Raw genomic sequence first — 17,942 nt, 5'->3', positions numbered from 1 at the left:
ACTACCCACTATTTCCAGGGTTGGGAGCACTTATGTAAATAATCTTTTTTAATTTTAAGGAAAAACCAAAGTGTATTAAACCACAATTCTTCTATTTAATATACAGACATCTTCATGGTTTCACATTTCAAACAATCCCTTTGTCCAATGTTTGTCTTTGTTCTTCAGTGAAATTAAAACTGTTCAAAGAAGTGTTCTTGGCTCAGTTTATTCAATTTCCGATGCATGCAATAAAAAAAAAGCAACGTGATCTATAATGATTTTACTCCAAACTGAATCAATCCAGTCATATAAACTATAAAAGCAGCCACAGCTGGCAGCATTCCTGCACAAAGTAATGGGAAGAAATCATCAAAAGCACAATGTCTGAGCTCTCAACTTGTGGATGCAGTGGAGATGACGTAGGACTCTATAAGAAAGATGGTTTCATCTACCTGGTTCTCTGCTGAATCTAACCTGGAGGGGAAAAGAACAATAGTGAGGATAGAAACCAACGGACCAAAGAGGCGATTCAATAATGTCACCCGCAGAAAAGGGAATTGTAGTTGTTTGTGCTCTTACTTGTTAATATGAAGCCTTAAGGCCTCCAGCTGTTGCTTTTCAGAAGCAGTGATCATTTCCTCGACCTCCGTCAGCTGCTCAGGCTCGGCCCCACTAGCCTGCAGAGATGCCAGAATGGCCTCGATTCGCTGGGATTTCTCCAGCAGACGCCTGTCAGTCAAGCAGAAAACAAATCAAACATTTATCTGTGACACAGTGTGTGAGCCAGAGCACTGTCAGAGTTGATCATGTGTAAATATCTGGCTTTCAAGGGCAGAAAACGGGAGGGACATACGGGTGTCATGGACTCACTTGCTCTCTTTGGACTCGAACAGGCGTCGATCTATGAGGTTGCCGACTGTCTGCACAGAGATAAAATATTACTGAAGGCAAAAACCAACCAACATAAAATACAAAAGAGCATGTGACTTGTAGTCCTCTTCTACCCAGAGCTCAGAAGAAAACAGTATTTTCATCGTTTTACCTTGTAGCAGTTCTGAAGCAACATTCTTGCAGTTGGGAGTTGGTTGACAGTGTAAAGATAGAAGGTACGAGAGGGAGCGTAGTCAGGAGTCTTTGGGATTTCCTGAAGAATACAAAATATCATAGCTGTTCAGAGAGGATGAGTAGGTCGATTAAAAGAATACGTTTTCAACTTTGATGACTCAAAGTGTGCCCATTTTTGTTAACAGTATTCAGTATGTCCTCTTGTTTTTGTCAAAGTTACAAATCAGTCGTGGCAACAATTTAGACCGAGGACTGTTTTGGAAACAGGCAGGACACGGTTACATGTTGTGATTAAGTGTTTGTGGGAATGAGGAGGAAAAGCTCTCAAAGAGGGGAGTCATGAAAGCATCTTCAAAAGTCCAGCCTGTACCTGGAGCTGGACCAGGTTCTGTGAAAGCAGTGTGTAGAGCATGTCTTTGGCCTCTTTGGCTGGAATCATGGCAAAATCCTCCACCTGCTTCTGCTCCAGGTGACGTTTCCTTAGCAACAGGCGGAAAATGCGTGCTGATCGGGAGCCAAATCTGATGACAGATTAAAAGTGATTAATAATGATTTACGGATGATAGGACAAGCCCTTGTATGCACAAAGAAACACACTTACCTCTCCTGTACTACAGACTCAAGCGTGGCCCGACCCAGATTGGCCAGCGCTCTGTGCAGATCTGAGAGGTGAGTTAAGAAAAGCCCCCTTGCCTTGTGTTTCATTAATTAAAATGGTATAAAAGATATGTGGGCTCTTGACAACATGCTCATGACCCTATACATTTTTTAAAAAGGATACTGACAACGTACATTCCTCCTCCACTTTCACCAGACTTCCCCACAAACTCCATCTAGAAATATGAAAAAAGGACATGGGGATTGACAAAAAGTCGTGTGGATTGAGGTGATTGAGGTGCCTTGCAGTGGTCTTACCGGGTCATCAACCAGTAGTGTGAGGTACTGGTCTAAGATGGGTCTGGCGATGTTGTAGTTAGTTGGGAGGGACCTGAAGATTTCGTTGGCTGATAGAGGCTTTGTGCAGACGGCTGTCGGCGAGGTCGTCACCTCACTCATCCTCAGCATAGTCCTCACTATCTCACTGCTAGTCTGAATTATTAAGATTACATGATTTGAAAAGAAAATCATTACCATCGTAAACAACCACAATAACATGTTTTTTCTAGTATAGACAACAGGCAGGCAAATAGGAACATTTGGTTACACCAGTGCTGACCAAATGTGGTTTAATACTACAGGTCCCAGAAAACTGGCAATGACTGGCCACAATATGATTTTATGCTCATGGCATGAGTCTCCAGACACTGAAGGTGAAAATCATATCACACAAACTATCTCCTTATCTATATTCTCTATGGATGGCAAAAACAGTAGCAGCAACCTACGTATGTGCTGACCTTTACGTTTGTCATTGCTAGAAGCCACACTTTGGGGGGAATATGCTTTTCACGTTTTCGGACCCTCATCTTGGTGTCAGCTACAGAGATATTTTGAACTGGATTATTTCATAAGAATGCAATTTTTTAAAATAAGATTGAACTGAATGTACTTGCCAAAACATGGGATGAAATTGATTTGATTGGCACAATTTTAACTGTGTGCTCTTTATCTTATTACACAATGTTGCTGGTCTTTTACTCCTGCAATATTTCACACCGATACACATTTTATGAAAAAGACGTAGTCTTGATTAGTAGACGCAATTTGATGATAGCGCTTTGCATTATGGTCACTGACAAACACATTGCATTCCTGTGACCACTTCATGATAACAGTCAACTCATATTTCAATGTGAAGCAGCAGCGGTAGGAAATGTTCGGTTTGCATTAGCAGTAACTTAAAAATGTTGCCACAGATACCTAGTATGCGACAAGTGCAAATATATAAATGTTGTACTACTTTCATCAGTGGGTCACTATTGTATCGCCTCATTCATTGACAGATGTGCGTTAACAGACATTTTTCTAAATGAAAGTCTTAGAGGTTATTACTTTACATTACTATTTGTTTATTTTTTTGGCCGGGGCACAGGGACTTCATGGAGACTTGTTATCACCTTGAGGTAGTGGATGAGGTATAAGACATTAATTAGCGTGCTTTAAATGTGCTGGGAGGTGGATTTGTCAATTTTGCACTGACCCTGTATAGCCGCTTCCCCCAATTTTCCCAGTTATGATGCTAAGCAAAGCTAATTCAGTGCTACCTGTAGCTTTATATAACAGACCAACACGTATTAATCTTGTCATTTAACTCTCTGAAACAAAGTGAATATGCATATTTCCCAAAATGGCTAATCTTTGAATAATATTTTAAGCATTAATGTGTAAAAACCCGACCTGGTCCAGTTTGTTGGCTACAGCACCGATGATGGCCTGGTCCCTGAAGTGAAGATGAAACCTCTCAAAATTCACCTGCCAGCAAATCCCCTCGTCACCATGAGTCTGAACATAAGGCACAGAGAGATGGAGGTCACACAAAAGATAAGACATTATATGTAAGAGATAAGGAACATTAGAGGTTAATCAGAGTTTTAATGTGTTCAAAGTTAAACTTGCATGTAGCAAACACATACCTGTGAATCCATTTTAGGCTTCTTTGCATTCCTTTGGTCCTCTCCATCCTCAGTGGAGAGTTGCCGTTTGCCTCGCCCTATGAGTGTCATGTGAGGCACTTTGTAACAGTCGGGGAAGCTCTCTGGCGTGGGAGGAGCAGTGCTAACGGCGGCAGCTGGAGTACCAGGGGTGGCGAGTGCCGTGGGTGTAGCTGGAGTGGTACCGCCTGTTGCTCCTGCTCCCACCAATGGGGGGCAGCGCTGAAGAAAATGGGTCTCCACTAGTTTGGAGAAGGCAGAGGACACTTCACTGTAATCCATGCTGCGACCCTCTAGAATGACAACATAGAGAGAAATTGCTGTTGTGGGAATGTCTTTATAGATTCTGCACAAATTTCATGTAAACCCACAATATCTCAATAAATGAATACATTTTTCTTGATTGAAAGTCTATCTGACTTACATTAAGGCTTTCTTCACATTTGACCATTTAGCGATGAGTTGTAAACCCAAATCTACGCTTCAAAAGATGCCTTGAAAAACGAGAGAGAAGCTTTACGATAGCCTTTGATTGATACAGACACTGAGATACTGACCCTCCATGTTCTGTGTGAGACGGTCAGCGACTGTCTTAACCGTACTACTCATGGTCAGGTGACCTCTCTGTAGTAACTCCTCTATGATGAGCTCTCCTGTGTCACCGTACAGGGTCTTGGCTGTGTAGATGTAGCGAGGATATCTGAGAATTCTCAGAATCCGGTCACAGCTGGTCCGATACTCTGCAGGGCTCCCGGCTCCTTTACGGCCCGAGCTGACCACGCAGACCCCATGCTGCACGAGCACGCACAGGGACTTCTTTATCTACAATGACACAGAAAGGGGAGGGAACCGCCATGACTCCCTTGACATGCACATAAAAAATGTATTCCTAATCAAATTGCATATTGTGCCACTCATATTACTCCAGTAAGCCCAGATTCATCATCAGATTTTTGTATTCTAAAACATATGTATGTAATTGTTTAAATTGAAATGGTATGAATGTGTAATCAGGTTTCTGGAGTACAAATCTACTGGAAATGTAAAGGGATACTAGCTTTTGCATTTAAACTGATGATGCGGAAAACACTACACCCCTACTATGACGCAATAAGCATGCAATAATCACCATATGTAAATGCACCACAAATTACGCCTGAAACTGCTGGACTGTACACCGATGTAACCACAAAGGCTAAACTATTCGAAAATCCTGAGACACAATGTAAACGTCACTAAATATATCATGTATAACAACATTTGCATGGTGTGAAGTAGACAGCCACAGCCTAGAGACAGTAAGTGTAGGAGAGGTACCAGGTCCAGTGAGATGCCAGTTTCATGAATGATGATCCTTAAATTCTGTGCTCCACCTCTGAGCAGGTGTGTCCCCACTTTCTCCACCACTTCTCCAAAGTGCTCCCGCAGCAGGAGACCACACAGACGCACCTCCTGGGCCGTCATCTACACAGAAAACACGGATGAAGTAATCACATCTAGACAACAACCTATATTTAAACCCGCGTCACCAACACGTGTACCGCTGACAGCGGTTCAGCAACATGTATCTTATTTTAACAGTTGCATAACTACAAACGAACGTTGCTGCGCAGTTATCAATGACACAGCAACACAGAGCATACTAGCTAGGTAGCAAGCTAGCTAACGTCTACGCTTGGGCATTGTCAACCAAAAGTCTGCTCACTGTCGCTGTAAGTACTTTCAGATAGACAGGCAGAAATAAATACTTGCCTTTCATTCCACGGTGTACCGGCTAAACACATGCGGCAGCTTCGTTAACAACACACGAACACTTCCGCTCCTCGGCGGTGCTCGCCTGATTTGCTCGGCGGTGCCGCGGTGCATGCCGGGCTGGAGGCGGACAGCTGTCTTCAGTTTGTGGAGGACCGACGTCAGTGTTTGTGCTGGTCTTTGGAAGATGGCGGAGGCTGCGGCTGTTCCACCGCATCGGTTTTTCTGTCACTGTTGTAAGGGAGAAGTGAACCCCAAACTCCCGGTAAGGCAGATGTATTTCTTTCTTCATCCGTCACACTCTCTCGTATAAAATAAGCGGTTGACAAGTCAGCCGCTCTCCGAAATACCGTTTGTTTCGCCTGCTTGCTACAGCTAAACACTAGCTAGCATGTTAGCAGTTAGCGGCGTTTGTTGTTGTTAACTCTAAATAAAAACTAGTGACAGTCGCAAATGTCCCCGTTAAAAATCAGGCATCAAAAAGCAAATATTCACAGTTTATGTCAGGCCTTTATCTTTAAGATGTTGAAGTTTTTCAGTGCACTGTGCTTGACGCCTTGCTTTGACAGTTTGGGGATATGGGGTTTTGCACAAAACACAAACAGCTGAGAGAAGGTCTGTAACAAGCGTTTCATTTAATTTATAGAGTAGTATTATTATTGATATTTGGGCTACTTCCGTTTTCAGGTGTGTTTCTTATAAACGACTTGGCCGGGCGAGTTGGGGATTTTTCTTTCTTTACGAACGTAAACTCGTCTGTTTTGGTTTCAGTTTGAAAGTTAAAAGTGCGAGTATATTATAATATCGCGAAGCTGACGCGACCCACGTCTTACCAGTCTTTTACCAACGTGTAGGGTGGATTAAACACATAATTTGTCTACATCCTGTGTATTTGTTAGGATTTCCTATGTACTCCCAGCCGCCAGGTTATTAGGTACACCTAATTTAAACGAATCCAGTCGAATACAACAACACAGTACTAAATCCTAAATTCATGAATGTTATAATGGTTTTAATCAAACTGTTAATGAGTGGTGTTCATTTCAATGTATTGGTCACTTGGAAGCTGTTGTTTGTAGTCCTCCTTATGAAGCCTTAAACTGACAAGAGCTGAAATTATTATTTGATTATTAACAATGTACATAACCAAAATTGTTTAAGTCGTTATAAATTAAAATGTTAACACATTTGCAGGTTTTAACAGTCTGATAGTAAAAATGAATGTCTTCGGGTTTAAGTCTCTTTGTTGTATAAAACATAATCTGGTAATATAATATACCAAATAATGTATCCATTCAATGATAAAACAATTGCTAGATTAACTGAAAATAGGTGTTTGTTGCTGCCCTGATACTGATAGATTAAGTAAATATTAATCCTATTGTGATTGATAAAAATAGGTTCACAAAATGTACCTAATAAACTGTCATTTTCTATTGTGTTGGTAAATCAGGCCAGGAGGTTATCATGTTGACAGATCCTTATTTGTATGGTATGTTTGGGGGTAATTCCATTCGGCCCTGTCACAGACTCATCTGGCTCTCTGGACTCATGCACACAATCCTGTGGCATGTCTTCACTGAGCCAACAGACTGCAACACACATCCATGACTACAGTACATCCCAAGGATCATCCCAGTCTTATAGCCATTTATGCAACACATGACAACCCGCCTGAGCAAATGACACACAACCGTTTTGCTTACTGCAGCGTTTTTTCAACCGACTCTAATAGTGACCACGGTTTTAGATCCCTAAAAGTTTGGAAATAAAGGGTATTCTGTCATGTGAGCATGGTATTCATTGTACTTATTTACATCAACATATGTTCTAAAACAAACATATTGGTCTTATCTTACGTTGCCCAGTCTAGATATGAAATGGCCCCACTTCAAACCTGTTGCCAAAGAACAATAACAATTTTAACAATAAACTTTATTTGTACAGCATTCTTCAAAATAGTTAAGTGCTTCACATGATGAAACAATTAAACAATGCACACAAACAACATAAGATAAAACCCAGTGCATATGACCTGATGTATAGTAATACAAAAATTAAAACAAAGAAAAATGATAGAAGAGGGGTAGAAACTAGACTGAGTTACTCTAAAAAGGCCTTCCTCCAAAAGTGTTTTAAGAGGTGATTTAAAAGAGGATGCCGAGTTTGCCAACCTAAGTTGTAGTTAGTAGGGAAACCCTGTCTTACACTGACAACATTATGATCCAGCTGTACAGCTGACGGTAGTGTTTTCCTCATTCGGTTGCAGTTGTTTCTAGAACACTCCGGGCCGGCAGACCAGCATCCTACAAATCTGGTTATCCTTACAAACACAAACTGACATCTTGATTTATTGACCAAATCATAATAATTGTAATGTCTGTACAATGTGTTTTAATGATTCCCTTCAAAGGCTGTGTTAGACTATAGAATAATATTTTCCAGGTGATAAGGATTTTAAATAGACCTGCATTTATATAGCATGTTCTAGTCTTTCTGACCACTCGAAGCGCTTCACATTACATGTCAACATTCATCCATTCACACATATACAATACACTGATGGCGGAGGCTGCTATACAAGGTGCCACCTGCCCATCAGGATCTAACTAAGACATTCACGCACAGATGGCACAGCCTTCAGGGACAATTGGAGGACGACTCTCTCCACCTCTGAGCCACAGCTGCCAAGACCATTTAAATTAAGTTTAAACTTAAAACTTAAACTTAAGTTTCTAAGAAACTCAACAAAAAAAGAGCATTTTTTTCTAACCAGTGTGACTCTGTCTTCATTGTGATTCTTTCCAGGAGTATATCTGTCCGAGATGTGACTCAGGGTTCATAGAGGAAGTAACAGAAGACTCCAGGTAAGAGACATGTATTGTTCTATGCATCCACCCCACTTCTCGCCTGTAGTGTTGGTCTGGAACCAAAGCAGCTGTTTTCTCGTTCTTACTTCAAGAGTCCAGATGTTGCTCTGTAGAGGTTTTTAGGCTTACAATGCTGTTTTGTCCCAGACTAGCACTACATTTGAACATGTGTATAGTAGTGGTCGACCAATTAATCGGGCCTATTAATGGCATTTTTAGATTATCGGCATCTGCCAGCGTTTGTAGGCAGCCTTTGCCAGCGTCACGAGCCGTCTGCTCCGCTCGTCTTGTAGTATTGTAGTAAATGGAGAGGCCGCTCCACTCACCGCCGGCCCGCTAAAGTGAGGTCCTACCCCAGCGCAGCGCACGACCCGCGGATCTGACACCTCGCCATTTTTATTCTAAAAGGACCGGTCCAGTTCCGCTTACACCCCAAGATGAAGTGAGGTCCCACCACTGATCTGTAATAGGTCTGTAGTGTCAGTGGGTCCCACCCCCTATAACAATTTTCTGTCTCATTTGTTATTAATGAAATGGTTGTATTTTATCAGATGCAAAAAAAAAAAAAAAGGTTATCACGGGCACAGAGATGCAACATAAAACATGACAACAAAAACATGATATCTGCATTATAGATCAGCCATCGGCAGCCCTGCTCTCTAAATATCGGCATCGGCCATTAAAAAACCCATATCGGTCGACCACTAGTGTATAGGGTTCAGTGGATGTTGCAAATAATGTGTCTTTTGTCCCCTTGATTTCCCTCAGTCTCCTTGAGGGTGTCGCTAACGGGATAGATGACGCAGCCTCACAATTTGCAGAGGTAGAAACTGATCTGGGGGGTTTTGGGGAGATGAGGGTTGGGAAGTGGGAAAGGATAGATTGCAATGATTTATGTGTTTTAAATAACTTTGTCTTCTTCTTCACTCACCTTCTTGTTTTGTTTACCCTCTTTTCCCGTTGTGCTGCCTGCTTTACGATCATCAACGTGTCTCCCCTGTCAAATCCCTCCATGCCTGTAGCTATGGCACCTGTTGTTACTGGAGCGGCCATTTACTACAGACAGTGACACACCTGACTCGGAACCTCGGCTCCCTGGAGGGCGCTTAGGGGGTCTCAGTGACCTTGGGGGGTTGGGAGGAGGACCAATCGGGGGGTCAGTCCCAGCAGGCCTAGGGGGGCCTATGGGGGGTCTACTAGGAGCTGGGGAACATTGGGGACCAGGACGTCCCCCTCGCCTGCACAGCCAGAGGAGGTACCGATCCAGAGGCAGCAGCAGACCAGACCGCTCGCCTGCTGTGGAGGGGTGAGTAGCTGACCAGTTCCTCTTTACCTTTCCTTACCATCCTCTTGGATCTCTTCTCCGCCTTGCCTACTCCCACTTATTTAGACGACAGTGCTCTTACAATCCTAACTGTTCTTTGATGATGGCATCAATAGTTGTACATTTTCTCTCTGTGTCTCAGGATTGTACAACAGTTTCTCGCCGGCCTCTTTGCCAACTCTGGAGTCCCTGGCTCACCTCCCCTCTCATGGTAAGATGACATTATAGTGTCAGAGCGTTTCAGTGTAAGCACTTTTATTTTTTTTTAAATCAACTTGCGGTGTTTGTGTCTGTCAGGACGGGGATGCTGCACTCTAACCCAGGGGATTACGCCTGGGGACAGGGGGGGTTAGACGCTGTCATAACACAGGTAAAGCAGATTTATAGAATGTTATGTCCCTGTAACCTTCCTAAATGTCTCTGTAGTTTACAAGTGTGTTTGTGTTTGTAGTTACTAGGTCAGTTGGAAAACACAGGGCCTCCTCCAGCCGAGAAAGAGAAGATCTCTTCTCTCCCAACTGTCAATATCTCTCAGGAACAAGCAGGTCAGTAATCCCTTGTTCTCCTTTTTGTCTCTCTTGAGCTCATAATGTTTCAGTACAATTTGCAATGTTGCTCGTGGACATGACTGTAGCTTTCAGTCTGATCCTTTGTATGCTAAAACCGTATTTAGATCATTACAGTGCACACCTTGGGTTGGATCCGCTGTCAGTGAATCTATTATTACGCTTTTATGTAAAGGCACACTTTCGCACAAGTTCTTTGTAACTACTGGCTTATATATACACATACACAGGGACGTGTCCTCATATAATCTTCTACATCTGTCTTTTATGTCAATACTTGCTTATTTGTTTAAAAGTCTGTGCAGCACTTGAATTTGTGATGAAACGGCGCTCGTGTTTATGTGCCAAGAGAAGCCACTGAAACTGTTTGTTTAGGACGAAATGCCCGTTAACCTTGAGAGTATCAACAATGTGTTCCATAAATTACTGTGAGATGACGTCCTCTGGATCCATTCTTCGTGACTTCGTCTCGCGTGTGCCGTCCTATCTTACCCCTCAGCTGTAACTGTGGGCTTAGTTACGCAGGTCTGTAGATATAGCAGACTTTTGTCTTTTTTCAGGCGTATTATCTTTTTTGTGAAATAGATTTTTAGTAATTATTAAAATCGATGCTTGTTACTGTTAATGGTAATGCCAGGATCTTCATGATCCAAACATTGTTTTGGTGCTGGTGATCTGTGGCACGTCCCCCTTAACAAATGTAGCAGGTCATTAATTCACTGATTAACACTGGAAACCACAAGCGTGTTGATGAAACGTTTGTATCTTCCTCCCGGCAGACTGCTGTATGGAATGTCCGGTGTGCAAAGAGGACTTCGCAGTGGGAGAGCCAGTCAGACAGCTTCCCTGTAACCACTTCTTTCATTCAGACTGTATAGTACCATGGCTGGAAATGGTGAGTCATAACGAAAGAGCTTTGAACAAACCTCACGAAAAAGATCTACCTGTGATACTGTATACAAGATATTCACAGCGCTCATGCAGGTATCAACACCTTGAACATACGCTTTGGCTGTAGACTGTGTCCTCTTTTTATTTTCATGAAGACGATGTTGCCCAGTGCAACTCTGTGGCTCAATTAATATTTTTAACAACAATGGAAGCAAATTGCACAGAGGAATACGTTCTCAGACTTTGGATCAGTTCACTGATGGAACCTAATGATGGGCGCAAAGCTGCATTATCACTACACTACCATTCATTTAACATTAGCAGTTGGGGAAAAGTGCAGAGGTAAATTTGACTGACCAGAGAACGACCCCGGCGGGCTGCTCATCGTGTAAAATAGGACTACAATAATGAGTTGACCTTCTTTTAAACTCTTGTGAGAGAACTGCCTGAAGCTAACGTTATCTGTAATCTGTTCTGTGGTCACACAGCATGACACGTGTCCAGTGTGTAGGAAGAGTTTGAACGGAGAAGACAGCAGCAGCCAGCCCCCGTCAGAGTCCCCCACCCTCTCCATGGACCCCCGCACACAGGAGAGATGGTCCTTCTGAGACACCCACCCCGTCTCATCCCTCGGTTCTCCCCGCCTACATCCAGAAAACGCACCGAGAAGACGGAAGAGCTTCTCACTTTCCTCTTTTCATCTCCGTTGCCGTCATAATGATCTCAGTCTGATATTTTTTGTATTTTCATTTTCTATTTTAATGCCTTCTCCTCAACCATGTCTACAGAGATGCCCGTACGGATGTCTTAACAGTTGGCTGAGGTCTGCTCGATCTCATACCCCCCCCTTCCCCCCAAAAAAACAAAACCATCCTGGATCGATGATGATCAAGCCCGTGTCTTCTCTTCTTTCACCTTGAAAGTAAACTCTTTTTCCATTTTTTTTAAATGCACTGCTGCAATTCACTATTGTGGCAAAATGCCAGACTTTATATCATAGACCATGCCCTCTTTACTCATCGGAAGATTATCAAAATCCTGCAACTGAGCCCTGTACAGCATATGGGAATACTGTAGGGGTTACTTTCACTCGTAACATTTACAGGGTCTGGACCAAACAGCATGAACACCTATAGCCCTGCAATAAATATTATATTTATGAAGGGCATAAAGATGCCTTTTGTTGATTTTTGTCAGGAAATTCTTGACTGACCTGGTTATTTATAATGATGGCATTTTAGTTGATTGCTATGTAAAAAAGGTGTTCATGTTATTGTGTCCACCCTCTGTAGTGTACTTTAATAAAAGAACACAGAGTATTTTATAGGAATCATGTTGCTGCTGTTTAAAGGCCACAAATGGAGGTTGTGACATCGAAATAAAAAGCAAGGGATTCCTTACGCTTTTCAATGAAAAATGTGATATACCAGTAAGGGAATTAAATTGGCCCATTATCTAATCTAGATTGAAACACACTCCTCCTGGTGTATATATTATAAACAGATGGCATCCCTCTGTCATTTTATTCCTCTGTTTATGACTGTGTTTTGTTTCACTTTCTTTTTTATCACCTTTTTTGATGTAAATAATTTTAGTGCAACAACTTATGGTTTGCAAAGTAAAAAAAAAAACATTGAGAATGGAGACACAAATGTGAAATAACTGGTTATCAAACTGTATATTATATATATGAAAAAATGTCTATGATGTATTAATAAATTGACAAAAATGGTTTTAGTTGAATTTTCATTCTTCACAACCCAATTATAAGTCAATTTATATCCTCTGTTGCACCCAATGATATTTCAAACGGGATATTTTAAAACAATACATTTTATTTAGAATTAAATAGGAACATCAGAAGGCATTTACAATCTCTGTACATTATTTATATGATTTCTTGATGATGGTGAGGACACTTTAACCAACTTATTAGCTGGAAATCAAGGCACCAGTTAAGCTCATTCTGGTGAATGACACATTCATTACTTTCAGGTACCAGTCCTCATCGGGAACTGGTGCATAAAAAAGCATTTTAGGCTTTTGAATGAAAATGAGTTGAGGTTATTCTTGTTTGCTGAGGTTGCATTTACCCGACCACTGAAATCACGGAGGCTGTGCAGAAACGCAGGGCGGATAAAAAAAATTAATCTTTCACCAGTTTGAAAATGTGCATGCGAGTGGCTTGATAGAGACAAAAACCCTGAAGTAATAAAAGCTTTGGTAATGAGGCATTTTCAACTGACATGAAACGGCATAAAAACATTGGTCATGTGGTTTAAGTGCATGTGGACTTTTAATGATCAGTGTGTTTTAATGATATTAATGATCAGTGTGTGTTCCAAGCAAGTGTGAGCAGTGAATGAGCCGGTGCAGTGGAGGAGATGAAGCCCACAGCGGAGTCCCCGACTTCAAACTTGATCAGCGATGATGACCTACAAGTACGGCCGCACAATTAATCCAAAATTTAGCATCTATATACAATTTTAAATTAAACCGTCATGCTGCAGAGATGTCCTGGACATGGACTTAGGAAATAATCCACTTGTTATGATCACAACATAATCATATCCATGTTTTTCAATGAGAAGGATAAAGTAAAAATCATCATTCAATCATTTCATTGCAATGTCAGTCAAAGGAATCACAATATTTCGTTTTTACTTTTTACTTGTTCAGCCCTACGTACAAAACACAAGCACACAATTGAGTAGAATTAATTTCCTGTCATGTGACATTAAAAACACCTTTCACGTACCTGTTGAGTATGATGAGCACAACCGAGTCATCGGGTCTGATGAAGGCAGAGTATTCCAGGTCTGTTTCCTGACTGGCGGACGCTCCCACTCTCCGAGACCCTTCCCACAGGAACTTACTATGTGAAAATGAGGAAATCACTAGACTGCTTCCTTGTGGTGATGGAACAAACGCAGATCACCACTTTGCTACCTGAAGTGGGCCATGCTGTAGAAGTGTGGCTGCTTGTAGAAGACGTCCCGCTGTGCGTCCACTATAACAGGGCTGTCCACAAAGTTTTTGACCCAGTTTGGCCCACCGGTCCGGTCCAACGCCAGGTTCCAGTCAGTCCAACCCACCACATAATGATTTAAGTCCTGCCGTGGAGAAAACACCCACAGTTTAGCATCTAGTCTGTTCTTTGTTAGGAGTGAGAGGTGTTGTTTTGTTAAGGTGAATCCACTGGAGTGCCAGGCGTTTTGTTTAAATGCGAGTCTGAATGCACCCATGCAAAATAGATGGAGGGAGTCCAATTTCAATTGCGAGAGGGTGAAGACAGAAGACACACAATGCCAGTTCAAGCATGCCTTGATGGCCTGCGGGTAATTTCTGGAGAGAGCGTGCAGCAGAGTGTAACTTGTAAACCTGCACCGCCGCATCGAGGGAGGGATTCACCTCCCAGCAACAGCTCACAGCTCACAGCTCGTCAAATCTGTCACGGAGGATCTGACTGAACAAGTCTCATGCTAAAGATAAGATGATCTTACCTCGATAATGTCATGTGCGTATTGTTCGGCCCTGTCCCAGCTCCCCAGCTTCACCCCTCTGTCTAGTGGGCTCCAGCCAGAGCAGGCCTCTGTGCCAAACAGGTAATACTCAGGGTAGAGGTGATGGATAACGTCCAGGCTCATCTCTGCCGGGACGAAACGATCGAAGTACCAGTGAAGTGCAACACCGTGAATGTACCTTCCTGCATGAATGTCATTTAGGACCTGGAGGAACAGGATGGGGGGGGGGTCATGTGGGTTTCATTTTTAGCTAAACTTAAATGTAATTGATCATACAATTAGGAATTATTGTTAAAAAAAATGCTGGGAACTACTAATATAATAAAACATCACAGGCCATATCATCCCAACCTTTAACAAAAAGTTAATTGCATTTGTTGTGTTAATAAAAAGTCTTGGATAATAATGAAGTATAACGTTGTCCTTTACTCTTGTGGCGTGGTTTAGGAGTTTCTCTATGAAAATAAAAACAAAAACACTCCGGTTTTAGACTCTGCTTCACTACAGAGTGAACGTTTGCTAAATTCACTTATTTTAACCTTCCCCCAGCATCTAGACACTTTGAACGTATATATTCTTTATTGTTTTGAATATATTTTGTATTGTATCATTCATTACTAGGGGTGGGTAAAAAAGTTTGCCGCCCAATACAATATCGATTTTTCAACTCCAAAGATTGATTTAAAAAAAAAAAAAAAGATTCCTGTTGAGACGCGTTGTGAATGCAGTACTTTATCCTTTTTCATTTCATTTTCAATATTTATTCCAGTGAATTTCATGGGAATTAATAAAATGGAGAGGCTGTTTTGAATGAAATAGTTTTGACTCAATTTGTCCTCAATATCATCTGATGTACATATACAACTTGTGTTTTCATCTTTATTTATATGGCAATATCGTGCTATCGTGGTATTGTGGTATCGTGATACGTATCGTATCGTGACCAACGTACCGTGAGTTAACACATCTTTTAGTACCGGTTAATATATTTTCTTTTCTTCCACTGACTTTTGTCGAACGCCAGCGTAGCCTTGGGTATAACAAAGTTTTCCATGACTTTACACATTCATCTCTCCGTCCTTGGACTCACCACTTTCGCCCAGTGAAGCAGCAGCAGGCGGTTGTCATCCAGGATGAGGACGTGTGTGTGTGGGTGTGAGGAGGCGTGCAGCGCAGGGCCCAGATCCAGAGCCACCCAGTCCCTCTGCTCCTCAGGAGTGAAGCCAAGAGCCTGGAAACTGCAGGAAGACACTTCTCAGTCTGTTGTGAAACGTATGATCCATGATGCTGGTGAGTTCTGTATAATATAATGCGAGGAGAGACCTGTAGTTTGTCATCCGTCCCGCAGAGGGCTCATTCCCTGTGGTCAAAGCCCAAAAGGTCAAGTTATATTTGGCATATTCCTCAAGGAACCTGAGAGGACAGAAAGAAAGAAAAAAACAGCCATCGGAATAAGTTACCCTTGAACCAAATATAACCGGCATGTAACGTTGCATCAAGGTAAAGCCACCTGATATAGTACTGAGCCCAGGTTTTGTGCTCTTTTCCCCCAGGCTGGCCCTTCAAGGAGCCCTTTCCTGTGAGCGCACCGTTAGTTTTCATCCAGGCAGGGGCGCTCCAGGCGCTGGCCACCAGAGACAGAGGTCGAGTGGACAGGGCCTGAGCACGCTGCAGGAGAGGAATCTGTGAGGAGGGGGAGGACGAGGAGAGATCAGAGCCACGGAGGGATGGACATGCATCTGTGCGAGAGCGGGAAGAAGAGAGAGACCTTCTTGTGGACGTCCTCAGGGGCCAGTGTGAAATTGTCCAGGGAGTAGTCTCCAGGTGTGTCGGCGTACGTGTACTGACGGGTGGAGAAGTCGCAGCTGGCCATGGGGACACGCACCACGCTGTAGCCGATACCTGCCAGAGACGCAGCATCATCAACCATGGAGGCTGATCATTAAGTCCACCTTTAGATGTGTATGATATCTCATCTGCTTACACATTTATTTTGTACTAAAGAATCATTCTTATCCTTTTAAAATGTGGGTGGTGATAGCGAGTCAGTGGATGCAGGGAAACAACCTAACCCATATAGACACCTCTCATAGAATGTCTCAAATGTATTTTTCATCGTGTTGAAGCACAACAACCGTTAAAAAAAACACTGGTTGCCATGTCATTTTATATGTAAATCGCTCAATAAATGTGTATCTTATTCCAGTAATTTATGGGCAGATAATGCGCGTCTGTCCCGTTGCCTTACTGCACATAAAGTTGCCATTCCTTTTACTGAGTGTACCTTCAGGGGAAAAGTACTGCCGCAGCAGCTGGTCCTGTGCACCAGCAGACAGAGACAGGATGTTGATGGCTGCTGCGTCCGTCATCGCTCCACCGAATCCCTTGATCTTCTGGTACTTCTGGTAGGGAATGATGGTCAACCTGAGGCCTGAAAGAGACACAGAGAAGAGATGAAGAGTGACGCTCCACACCTGCTCCCAACACCAGAGTGGTCACCAACTCTCACCTGCCCCGGTGCCGTTCACCTGGACCTGGCCCCCGCCCGCCTCCAGTCTGCTGCCCGCCATGCTGGTCAGGTAGGAGGCGTACTGGCCCAGGGGAGGCAAGGTGACCGACCCGACACCATCGCAGTAAGTGGAGTTACACTCACACACCACAGAGTCGTGGCCAAAGTTTCTGGCAACACATCCATTGCTTCCTGGAAGGAGGAGAGGTCACAGAAACACCAGATTACATATGACTACATATGCAGGCAACGCGAGAGGGCACGAGCTTCGTTGTGTTACCTGTAGAGAGGGTCACTTCCGCTGTGAGGAGCGCGAAAGCCAAAAGTGCACGTGATGTCAACAACAACAACAACGCCATTTTATCTAAAAAAAGAAAAACTTGAATTATAATGCAGAGTTGAAATAACGGGCTGAACCGTCGTCAGGCAGCACTTCAAATGTTGAACATACTCGTGAACAAAGACCCGGCTGTCCCATTCATTTAGCTGACACACACACATTGTATTGTCGTGTCATTCGTCTCACCTCAAAGGATGCTGGGTAAACACTCTGACGTGACCGCGGCTTTATTTTTTAAAAACGATTCACACTCCAGCATCACCTCGACTCTGTCCAAGCTGCCATACCTGCGTTTCCTCCTCGGTCCACTTCGCTTGGGCCATCGAATGGGACGTTTGGTCGGTCACGTGACTTTGCTAGCTATCACGTGTTCAACCCTGCGACAAGCTGAACCGCCGGCAGATGGCGCTGTACCATAAAACTAGGACACGCCTGTGTTTTTGTTGTTTTCAGACGCTTACAAAGCCTGTACCGCTGCTTTTTAATGTATTTGATGACGTCACTAACTAAAACGTGGGGTTAAGGCCA

General features: G+C 43.0%; 3 protein-coding genes across 4 annotated transcripts; 1 reads left to right on the top strand and 2 right to left on the bottom strand.

The window, feature by feature from the left end:
- Positions 1-192: 192 nt before the first annotated feature.
- On the bottom strand, positions 193-5,512 carry polr3c (polymerase (RNA) III (DNA directed) polypeptide C). The gene is made up of 13 exons (XM_084026240.1): positions 5,391-5,512; positions 4,956-5,102; positions 4,196-4,460; positions 3,621-3,931; positions 3,385-3,489; positions 1,963-2,136; positions 1,829-1,880; positions 1,649-1,709; positions 1,418-1,568; positions 1,025-1,126; positions 853-902; positions 562-711; positions 193-456 (listed from the first exon to the last, which is right to left on the bottom strand). The coding sequence occupies exons 2-13, from the start codon at positions 5,100-5,102 to the stop codon at positions 375-377; spliced, it is 1,650 nt and encodes a 549-aa protein (XP_083882366.1). The 5' UTR covers positions 5,391-5,512; the 3' UTR covers positions 193-374.
- Positions 5,488-12,770, top strand: rnf115a (ring finger protein 115a). The gene is made up of 9 exons (XM_084026245.1): positions 5,488-5,655; positions 8,199-8,257; positions 9,029-9,083; positions 9,283-9,566; positions 9,727-9,795; positions 9,882-9,954; positions 10,036-10,129; positions 10,930-11,045; positions 11,530-12,770. The coding sequence occupies exons 1-9, from the start codon at positions 5,503-5,505 to the stop codon at positions 11,647-11,649; spliced, it is 1,023 nt and encodes a 340-aa protein (XP_083882371.1). The 5' UTR covers positions 5,488-5,502; the 3' UTR covers positions 11,650-12,770.
- gba1 (glucosylceramidase beta 1) lies at positions 12,598-17,741 on the bottom strand. Of its 2 annotated transcripts, XM_084026241.1 has the most exons (12): positions 17,601-17,741; positions 17,355-17,438; positions 17,075-17,266; positions 16,850-16,996; positions 16,334-16,467; positions 16,076-16,248; positions 15,889-15,978; positions 15,656-15,803; positions 14,545-14,769; positions 13,991-14,154; positions 13,800-13,916; positions 12,598-13,476 (listed from the first exon to the last, which is right to left on the bottom strand). In XM_084026241.1, exons 2-12 carry the CDS (start codon positions 17,431-17,433, stop codon positions 13,371-13,373), a joined length of 1,575 nt encoding a protein of 524 aa, XP_083882367.1. In that variant the 5' UTR covers positions 17,434-17,438; positions 17,601-17,741; the 3' UTR covers positions 12,598-13,370. The 2 variants fall into 2 exon arrangements, with proteins under 2 accessions (XP_083882367.1, XP_083882368.1); XM_084026242.1 differs by lacking the exon at positions 17,355-17,438 and having other exon boundaries at positions 17,601-17,710.
- Positions 17,742-17,942: the final 201 nt, after the last annotated feature.

The sequence above is a fragment of the Eutrigla gurnardus genome (genome assembly GCF_963514095.1).
Source record: "Eutrigla gurnardus genome assembly, chromosome: 14".
Lineage (NCBI taxonomy): Eukaryota > Metazoa > Chordata > Actinopteri > Perciformes > Triglidae > Eutrigla > Eutrigla gurnardus.
This window is presented reverse-complemented; position numbering and strand designations above follow the sequence as displayed.

Coding starts and splice junctions, on each gene's coding strand:
- polr3c (XM_084026240.1), bottom strand. CDS start 5,102: ATGACGGCCCAGGAGGTGCGTCTGTGTGGTCTCCTGCTGCGGGAGCAC. Junction 3,932..4,195: donor TCTCACACAGAACATGGAGG/GTCAGTATCTCA, acceptor TTGTCATTCTAG/AGGGTCGCAGCATGGATTAC. Junction 1,881..1,962: donor CACTACTGGTTGATGACCCG/GTAAGACCACTG, acceptor TCATATTTCTAG/ATGGAGTTTGTGGGGAAGTC.
- rnf115a (XM_084026245.1), top strand. CDS start 5,503: ATGCCGGGCTGGAGGCGGACAGCTGTCTTCAGTTTGTGGAGGACCGAC. Junction 5,656..8,198: donor AAGTGAACCCCAAACTCCCG/GTAAGGCAGATG, acceptor GATTCTTTCCAG/GAGTATATCTGTCCGAGATG. Junction 9,084..9,282: donor CAGCCTCACAATTTGCAGAG/GTAGAAACTGAT, acceptor CCATGCCTGTAG/CTATGGCACCTGTTGTTACT.
- gba1 (XM_084026241.1), bottom strand. CDS start 17,433: ATGGCGTTGTTGTTGTTGTTGACATCACGTGCACTTTTGGCTTTCGCG. Junction 16,249..16,333: donor CTGAGGACGTCCACAAGAAG/GTCTCTCTCTTC, acceptor CCCTCCTCACAG/ATTCCTCTCCTGCAGCGTGC. Junction 13,477..13,799: donor GTGCTCATCATACTCAACAG/GTACGTGAAAGG, acceptor CCGTACTTGTAG/GTCATCATCGCTGATCAAGT.